The sequence below is a fragment of the Metopolophium dirhodum genome, unplaced genomic scaffold (genome assembly GCF_019925205.1).
Source record: "Metopolophium dirhodum isolate CAU unplaced genomic scaffold, ASM1992520v1 scaffold1, whole genome shotgun sequence".
Lineage (NCBI taxonomy): Eukaryota > Metazoa > Arthropoda > Insecta > Hemiptera > Aphididae > Metopolophium > Metopolophium dirhodum.
Genome location: NW_026869896.1, coordinates 32,206 through 42,475, shown reverse-complemented (window position 1 = coordinate 42,475; position 10,270 = coordinate 32,206). Strand labels below are relative to the sequence as shown.

The 10,270-nt window shown below is 30.1% G+C and overlaps 2 protein-coding genes across 2 annotated transcripts; both read left to right on the top strand.

Moving 5' to 3' along the window:
• Nucleotides 1–7,416: 7,416 nt before the first annotated feature.
• On the top strand, nt 7,417–8,349 carry LOC132953217 (uncharacterized). Its single transcript, XM_061025740.1, has 3 exons — nt 7,417–7,894; nt 7,968–8,062; nt 8,248–8,349. Exons 1-3 carry the CDS (start codon nt 7,417–7,419, stop codon nt 8,347–8,349), a joined length of 675 nt encoding a protein of 224 aa, XP_060881723.1.
• A 193-nt stretch (nt 8,350–8,542) lies between these two features.
• On the top strand, nt 8,543–10,069 carry LOC132953216 (craniofacial development protein 2-like). The gene has a single exon (XM_061025739.1). It carries the CDS (start codon nt 8,543–8,545, stop codon nt 10,067–10,069), a length of 1,527 nt encoding a protein of 508 aa, XP_060881722.1.
• The last annotated feature ends 201 nt before the right edge of the window (nt 10,070–10,270 follow it).

Genomic DNA, 10,270 nt, shown 5'->3' with positions numbered 1-10,270 from the left:
ACCCGGAACACGACACGTAGTCGACCGACGGCGTCGCGGCTCAGTTTTGGCGCGGAAACACACAATAAATAAATCATAAAATATACTGTGGCACTCAACGTGTTAAAATTTTTTCATTATTTGAGGAACGGAAATTTTCGTTCAAGTTCCTTCAAAATAGGAACTCGTTCCCGTTCCTCGTTCCTATATTTTAAATGGAACGCGTTCCGAGCTTCGTTCCTATAAAAGGAACGCGTTCCAGGAACGCGTTCCTCAAGGAACGCGTTCCTTCCCAACACTGATATTATGTACCTACTACATAGTAAATAGCATAAAATCAAATTAATAAACAGTTAATTTAAAGGTAAATAACAAATTGATTTACACAGCTACAGCTATTGCTTTTATTGTCTAAATTTATTGAGTAATATTTATTGGGCTCGATTATGTGGTTAAATATTAAATATTATATACCTATACTATGTAGTGGGTACATAATATATTACAGTTTTTAGGTGAGTCAGATTTGGTAATCATAAATTTAGTTTAGCATACAAAATATACTGCAACAGATTCTAAATAATATTAATATAATAACAAAATAGAACTTATGGAATATATGGGACGGTTCTTTTATACTTGAATTAGACAATAGTAATATAATTTACCTACATGTATACTATGTAGGTAGTACTAAATATATTACAGTTTTTAGGGCAGTTGATTGTTTGAGGTAATATAATTTGCTAATTATAAATTGTATGTATGGTACAAAGCTGCTGCAGATACTATATAATACAATAATTATTATAAACTAATAAATCTACATGTATTTAATAATTAAATTGTGGCAGTTAAATTGTATAAAGATATGGCTATACTATTTGATATTACTTATGTAGGTAGGTTTAGTTATGAGTATTAAGTGATCAATTAAACTATTTGATAAATAATTAGCTACATTTATCAAGCATCGTTTGATAGGTTCAATCATTAGCCTAAAATCAAATTAATAAAATATAACAAATATACACAGCTAATGTTTTTATTATCTAATAATAACTAAACTAAATGTATACTATGTAGTACCCACTTCATTCATTACAGATTTTAGGTGAGTCAACTTTGTTGTAGCATACAAATGATGATACAGATTTTAAATAATACAATATTAATAAAGAATATAAAAATGTATGTATTTAATTAAAGTCTGGAAATTAAATTGTATGATTATATGACTATATACTATTTGAAACAACTTATATAGGTAGGTTTAATTATGAGTATTATATGAAATCAACTATAGAATAGACAATAATGCCGGGACGGCGAAACGGCTTAAGAGTACGCTACACACACATTTTTGCTACCTAAAAACATGTTTTAGGAGAATCGCTCCCCTTTGGGCTGTAGGTATCGTACAAAAATCAAATTTTGACTACTTAAGGATAACAATATTATCTGTGTTCCTATGTTTTATTATGATTATAACTTTACTCAATAATTTTTTATGGATTGTAGAAAAGTATATAAAAAACTAAATATTCAACATTTAATGATTATTACTATATTAATGCTATCTAAAAAATAAAACATAGGAACACAGATAATGTTCTTACCTTTATGTCAACGAAAGTTGGATTTTGTGCGATCAGTGTAACCCAAATGAGACTGATTCTCCTGAGACATGTTTTTGAAATGCTCTAACCTACACCGCGCGCATTCCTACCGTACTGCACCTTAGGTCGAAAATAGCTATTTATCGTATACCCGCATAGCTTATAAATATCCAAATCCGTGGCGCCGAACCCTATATTCAGGTAGGGCATTTGCCCTACCTCATACTATTGGGGGGGGGGGGGGGGGGGTGGTCCAGTGGTTGGGTCAGCAACTTTATTATAAGCTATAGTAAATTATAAATAAAAATAGTTTATAATTAAGTCTTTAGTATTTAGGTAGACTTATTTATGTAGCCTAGAGCCTAAAACCACAATAATATTATAGTTAATAGATATATACATAGGTATACGATGATAATATTATTATATCATTAATTTTGTTGTCAATGTTTGGTATATAATATACTTATCTATGGTATGGTTATTATGGTCCATGCATTTAAGTGGCTTAGCCAGTGTTAACATGTAGCGAAAAAATTCGTTACGAGTGAATATTTTTGTACGAAAATAGAATTATCAATATAATATTATTATTCGTGAAACGTCGAATTGTGCCGAGTGGTGAGGGCGCTGCATTGTTGCAACGGGAAGATGCAGATGATGAAGAATATGATATTGATGTTGACCCTAATATTGATATGGATGATGATAATGATGAGTGATGACAATAGAGACAGAACCAAACAAATCAAAACAAATATGGCCAGCACGCTACACATTTTTAAAATTTTCTGTACAGCTAATTTAGCTACTGTCTTCCCAAATCTGTTTTATGTTCTAAAATTAAGTGTAACTCTACCAGCTACTAGTTGTAGTGTAGAAAGAAGCTTTTCAAAACTGAAGCTTATTAAAACTAAATTAAGAACATCTATGATACAAGATCGACTTGAACATTTAATTAAAATCAGCTGTGAGAGAGATATTCAACCAAACAACGAAAATATAATTATTTCTATGGCAGGCAAAAGCTCTGTGCTAAATAAATGTTTAATGTACTAAAAAATTTAAGTTTTTTGTGCCTACTATTATTCTATTATGATATTATAATTTTAATTTAAAATAATAAAGTTTATCAAAGTTTGTATGATTACTACTGATGTGGTTTAATAAAATAATGTGCTATATAGGGATATTATACCTTTGTAATATCAAATATTTTTTGTAAACGTCAAATATTATTGATCATGGGATGGGGTGGTGGTGTTTCATAGTTTTAAAAGTTTGCCCTACCTGATTTTTTTGGTTTCGGCGCCACTGAATTCCAAATCGTCGATACGAAAACAATAATACTCCCGATGATATTATAAAATATGAATTTATTTCATTGTGACCTGTACATCCAACAGTGAACGTCAAACGTTCGATGTCAATGCGCTTTTGCTTATTTTTACATTATTTTAACTTTTACTTGGCATTTGCTACTGCGCTGTGAATCTTGGTTTTGTATTATGTCTCCGTTCAAAAAAGCTCGTACTATTAAAAAAAAAACAGACAGCGTAAATTAGATATGAAGACCCGGTTAAGTATGGCAGGTATGGCTAAAAAATATCGGCATAATAATATGTAAGTATATATTTACTAATTAGTTGTCTATCGACTATTATCTGGTTATAAAATGTCAAACTTAAATACCCATCATGATTATTCTTTTATGATTTTAAAGAGAAATACGGCAAAATTTGAGCCTAGAAGAGCCCAACATTGATATTGTTGAGTAAGTTGGATATTAATTTATTTAATAACTCAAAAATTTTATTTTATATGTGTTCATATTATGTTTTTTTGTTATGATTAAAAATATTAAATGTATTCAATTTTCAATTTAAAAACATATTACCTATACATAATACTATAAATACCAATCACATATTATTATGATATTTGATATTTATTAGTATACAACCCGCGGAAAACGGATCAAAGTTGGTGACTTCAACAATAATTCAAAGTAATGTTTTGTCTATATCTACGTAAGTATATGTAAAACTTATCTTAAATATAATATAATAATAATAACTTCAAGTATACACGATTTACAATATGTAAAAACCGGGGAAGTTAACCAGCTGTATATCAGTGGACCCCGGTCATAGAGTATAGGTCACTATAATGACTTTAACACGATTGCTCCCGTCCTACCTATTTACACCCAAAAAACGCGTTGCGTTTTTTCCATGTAAAAAGGTAGGAGGGGCGCAATCGTGTTTCACCTACTATAATAAGGGATGTGTTAAATTTTAATGCAATGATAGGTATCATTGTATATGATTCTGAGCGGAGATTAAATTGTAATATATTTTATTTTGATACAAGTAAAAACCTTGCATGTAGTTTTAAAATATATTTTTGACAATGAGGAAAGAAAATTCCAATTTAAACATTTGGTTGAAGTTAACTATAAAAATTAGCAAACATTTATGATTTTGACAAATTTTGTCAATATTTGAATTTTGAACTTCAGACGCTTATAAAAAAAATTATAAACATGTTATATTAGTGACATGATTCTAAAATTAAATTGAGTAAACAGAATGCCAATCTAAAGAAATGGTGAATGTATCAAGTTTCTACAATTTATACTTTTTGAATAATAACAAATCCTTAGCTATAAAAGTTGAACATTTTATAAATGTTTAACTTCAAAATAATTAATAAATTTTTCCAAAATTCGAACTTTAAATGCTTATAAATAAAAACTGTGACTAAGGATTTTTAATATTTTTCAAATATCATTGTAACAATATAGTATGAGCCTTGTATTTTCAAGCTTTTTTACCCAACAAATAAAGTTTTACTGACATTCATAGAAAAAAAGACTAATAAAATTGGAAACAGAAAATGTTCCTAAACAGTTCAAAATATTTTGAAAATTTTATCGTGTATAGAAAATGTAAATATAAACGACCAGTGAAAATTTGAATTGTATATAAATAGCTCAAAAAAAGTCAAAATATTTTCAAAACTTAACAGTGTATAGATATTGCAAATATAAGCATTTGGTGAATATCACCATTCGTTTTTGAGTTTCAGTAAATTAAAAAAAATCGATCTTGTCGAAAACCATTTTTGCGTTGAATTCCCGTTTTTCCGTTACTTTTTTAAGCGCTTTTGAAAATTATTGGAAATTTTTAATTTTGACAGCCCGCTAAGTACCAACAAGTTCCTTTTACAAAAGTTACTGAAGTCAAAAATTAAATCACTAGGTATTACTGCTTCAAAAAGTAATGATAGACATAAAGAAAAAAAAATACACATAATTATTGTAAAATCAATACATTCATCACTTAGCTCCGTTCAGAATCTAAAAAATAAAAAATAAATCATTGTAAAATCAATACATTCATCTGTTCATTACTGTTCTGAATCTAAAAACTTAATATAGTGATTCACACAGTTTTAACGCTGAGTCCGTTTGCTCCTGAAAATACTAATACACCACAAAGTAAAAGGCAGAAAGTAGTTTAATCTTCATTTAGATTTGGTCAAGAAAATGGATCTGAATTGTTGGAATATAGTTTGGATACTGAATATAATAGTGAGGATAATCCAACAATTACTGAGTATGTCATTATTTTTTATTGCGATTTCAACATTTATTTGTATTTGTTTTTTATATACTTATTATAGCAGTCTTGAAGGCCGGAGAATTGTGGATATCAAACACTTGTTTGATCAAAAACAAAATAGTCGACATAAACCTTTTGACTGTTCATTTTTGGATATGGAATTTCAATCAGAATTTCATAAAGGATACCTGTCCGTATTTAGTTTTCGGTGTAAAATGTGTAATAAGAGTTCGTCTTTTACATCTGAAAATATTCAGAATAGAGATAAATATTTGCCCATCAATAAAGCTATTGTTAATGGCAGTTTAGCAATTGGTAATTAAATTATTTTTCTAAAATTATTTTCAATTTGTATTAATTATTTATATTTTAAAGGTATTGGATATACGCAGTTTAGCGAGTTGTCGGCATCTATAGAACTCCCCTCTTTATCAATGGTATCTTATTTAAAAAAATTGTCCGTTATGAGCAATTCCATTCGAGAAACAGCTTTTGATGAGATGAAAAAAGCTGGTAATGAAGAAAGGCAAATTGCCATCAACAGTGGTAATGTTGATGAAAATAGTACACCGCTATGCACTGTAGTAGCAGATGGCCAATGGTCAAAAGGATCGTATAAGACTAAGTATAACTCATTTTCTGGAGCGGTAAGAAAAAATAGTTTTTATTTTGTTGTACCTATTATTATTTATTATCATAATTGAGTAGGTCAATGTAAATTATGTGTTAAATTTGAATTCAAACTTTTTGTCCGAGCACAACAGTTTTTATCAATATTTATAAAAAATAAAATCATGATTTTGACAAATTTCGTTTAAATTTGATCTTAAAAAAATTTAAAAAATTTACATCTTATTTACCTGTAGCTGTATTTAAAATAATTGTGTACATTTATAAATTATTTTGAAGTCTAATTATTTTTTGTACTTGTTTTAATAATATAATTTTAAATAATTTTACAGGCTACTATTATAGGGTATAACACCAAAAAGGTGTTATTCGTTGGAATTCGCAATCGGTACTGTTCCGTTTGTGAACGGGCGAATAATAAAAATATAGAGGTACCAATTCACAAATGTTTTTTGAATTGGAATAAAGCATCGACGGCAATGGAAGCGGACGGAATAATGGAAGGATTTCTAAATAGCATTAGTAAGCATGGTTTAAAATATAACAAATTAATTGGTAAATTATATTTTTCAAGAAATTATATTTTCCACTTTCTATATTATATTAATTATATTTTTCAGGCGACGGTGACAGTAGCGTCACCAAACGAATAAACAAAGTTATGCCGTATGGACCAGATTTCAAAATTAAAAAAATTGAATGCAGAAATCATCTACTGCGAAATTATATGACAAAATTGAGTGCCATTTCAAAAAGAACAGAATATCCCGTTATCATACGTAACTTTATAATAAAGAACATTCTGAGATTTCGGTCTGATATTAGGAAAGCAGTTAGATATTATTTGAGCACGGATTTAACACTTCAGCAAAAAACAACAGGTGAACTAAAAAAATATATCAAATTTTATGAATATTTTGGGATTACCAAATTTATACACACACAAATATATAACATTTATAAAACTAAAACTATATAATAACTAACAATTATTTTCATTACACATTTTTATAGTTATTTCATATTTCCTTGTTTTTAATATTGTCTGAACCATTTTTTTAGAGCTTAGAAAAGACATATCAAACGCTCCATACCACCGTTTGGGTCAACACAACAGTTGTGCTTCATACTTCTGTACGGGGCCAAAAGTTGGTAAAATAAATTTTGTTCCGGAGGCAGAAATATCAGGTTTTATGGCTGAATTCCGAAACATTGTGTATAGGCTGCAAATAAACTCTGATAGCTTGATAGAGGATGTTGATAACAACCCATGTGAGCAGTTTAATTCCCTTATTAATAAGCATATTGGAGGCAAGCGAAATAATTTTACACAATCTAATAATTATCAAACACGGGTCCATGCTGCTATTATTGCACATAATTCAGGAAACTACATACGAACTATAAACAAGAAAATTATGCTAAAAATCCTCGGTAAATTATTTAAAAATATTTATTTATACATAGGTACCTGTAAATTGTAATAATAAAATATATTTATAATAGGAAAATTTGCTAAAAAATATTCAAATAATATTGACCGGATACGAAGTAACAGAACAATGAGACGACGAAAACTTTTCGCTGATGGAGTGGTACGATCCAAACCAAAAACAAAATCTAGTGCGCCGGACAAAGATTATGGCTTAGCAGAGCCTTTGGATGACCTTTTTAGTCTCAGCCCAGAAGCTTTTGCTGAAAAAAAAACAGCATTTTTAAAAAATCTGGATGATGTCGACATAGACGAGGTTGAACAAATAACGAGAGGACAGAGTCAATGCGATGCATGGAGAAACGACCGTCGAAAAAGATTAACAGCGTCTAAGTTTGGAGAAATATGTAAAATGAGAGAGAACACTAGCTGTAAAATCAAAGTCCATAACATTTTATATAAGTATCCGACAATGTGTAAATCAATGAGCTATGGTATTGAAATGGAGCCTCATGCTAGGAGACAGTTTGAAGAATTGAAAGGGTTGGCCGTACGTACTTGTGGTTTGTTTATTGACCGAGAATTCTCTTATTTGGCTGCAAGCCCTGGTAAAACTAAAAATTATTTATTTTTATTCATAATACTATTTTTAACTTTAAATATTATATTGGATTGTTCAAGATGGATTAATAGATGATGATGAAATACTAGAAATTAAGTGTCCATTTGTAGCAAAAGATACAAAGAGTGCCATTGAAGCAGTGGAAAATAAATTGGTAAATTTCTTACTATTATGTATAAAACAATACATTCTTTACTTTGATTAAAATCGAATAAGTTTAAATATTTTATGGAAAAATATGTACAATTTTATTAATTAATACATGCTATAATTTAATTGATAATACATACTATATAATCGCAATGATGTTTTTAAATTTCATATAATTGTATTTTTAAGCTATCATATTGCACCATCAATGAACAAGGCAATATTTTACTTAAAAAAGACCATAATATATACTTTTACCAAGTGATGGGTCAATTACGGGTCACAAAATAAATGTATGCTATTTTGTCAAACACACGCCCAATTGGACTAATGTTGAAAAAATCTATTTTGATTTATCTTTTTGGCAGAATAAAATGGTCGATAAACTAAAATTGTGAGTGATTTAAACAATAAATGTTTAAATTTAAATATATATTATTATATTTTATACATATTATATTAGGTAATAAAACAACTACAAAATATGCCTCGGATGAAAAATATGGAGCTTAAGGATTTTACAACTGGAACCTGGAACGTACGAACATTATATAAACCTGGAAATTTGACGACAGCGATATTGGAACTTGAACGATATCGGCTGGACATTATTGCGATTCAAGAAGTAAGGTGGACGGGAGAAGGAAGCTTAAAAATTGGAAATTGGACGGTGTTCCATAGTGGTGGCGATGAACACCAGGGTGGTGTTAGTTTCATTGTGAATGATAAAATATTACATAGAGTTAAGAAGTTTAAGGCAGTGAATGACAGAATTTGTCATATGGAGCTGGAGTGCCGGTGGTTTAACGTGATACTAATTAACGGGTACGCCCCAACTGAAGACAAAGAAGATGAAGTCAAAGATATTTTTTACGAAAATTTAGAAAATGAGTGCGACCGGATACCGACTAACAAGGTAAAAATCTTATTGGGAGATTTTAACGCAAAAATAGGGCAGGAAGTAGAGTATAGACCAACAATTGGGAAGGAGAGCCTGCATAGAACATCAAATGATAATGGCACAAGATTAGTTAATTTTGCTACAACCAGAAACATGATAATAAGTAGCACCACATTCCCACATAAGGATATACACAAGGAAACCTGGGTATCACCATCAGGACAAATAAAAAACCAAATAGACCATGTTGCAGTGGACAGACGTTTCAAGAAATGCGTCATGGATGTCCGGAGCATGAGAGGTAGCAGCGCAATGTCCGATCATTTTATAGTAAGAGCAAAAATCAAGCTACGTCTGTCAGTTGAATGGAGAAAAAAGAACGTCTCTATCAAAAGGTTTAACATAGAAGACAAAAAAAACCAAGAAATCAATAGACAGTACAAGAACAAACTAAAAGAGACCTTGAGTCTGACGGAGAATTCAAATAACGTAGATAATAACGTAGATAATCTATGGAATGAGATTGAAAACTCGATTAAAACGGTAGCCACAGAAGTCCTAGGATTTGAAGAAAGAGAAAGGGGGAAAAAATGGTTTGATGAACAATGTAAAAAAGCGAATAATGAAAGAGATATTGCCCGAATAAAAATGCTAAAAGACCCAAGTGAGGAAAATAAGAGAGTACTATCGACTAGACAAAGGGAAACTAAACAATTGTTTAGAAAAAAGAAAAGAGCATGCGAAAATTCTAGACTTGAAATAATAGAAAACAGCTACAATAACAATGTAAGACTTTTTTTTGAAAAGACTAATGAAATTAAGAATGGATTTAAGACAAAAGCAACAATTATAAAAGATGAAGAAGGATTACTAATAACGGATAAAAAAAAGGCTGCAAACGAGTTTAGGAACATGTTTGAAACAATGCTGAACCAACCTACTCAAGTAGAAGTGGAAGAAAACCTCAACACGGTTGAACAGAGATTAGACGAACCCACGTTAGAAGAAGTAGAAAGGGCAGCAAATATGTTGAAAAATAGGAAAGCACTAGGGGAAGACGCAATTGTTGCAGAACTACTGAAAGAAGGAGGAAAAGAACTAATGACATGACTGAAACGACTAGTAGATAATATATGGAAACAAGAAGAAATACCAGTAACATGGCATATGTCAGTCCTATGCCCGGTTCACAAGAAAGGAGACGCTATGGTTTGCCAGAATTACAGAGGAATATCCTTACTAAACACCTGTTACAAATTAGTTTCAAACATCATACTAAACCGTATCAAGCCATACACAAGGGAAATAATA

Bases quoted from the DNA above. Each gene is read 5' to 3' on its own strand.
- LOC132953217 (XM_061025740.1), top strand. From the start codon at position 7,417: ATGAGACGACGAAAACTTTTCGCTGATGGAGTGGTACGATCCAAACCA. The intron at 7,895-7,967 runs GTAAAACTAAAA...GGATTGTTCAAG, and splicing joins TTATTTGGCTGCAAGCCCTG to ATGGATTAATAGATGATGAT. The intron at 8,063-8,247 runs GTAAATTTCTTA...TGTATTTTTAAG, and splicing joins AAGCAGTGGAAAATAAATTG to CTATCATATTGCACCATCAA.
- LOC132953216 (XM_061025739.1), top strand. From the start codon at position 8,543: ATGCCTCGGATGAAAAATATGGAGCTTAAGGATTTTACAACTGGAACC.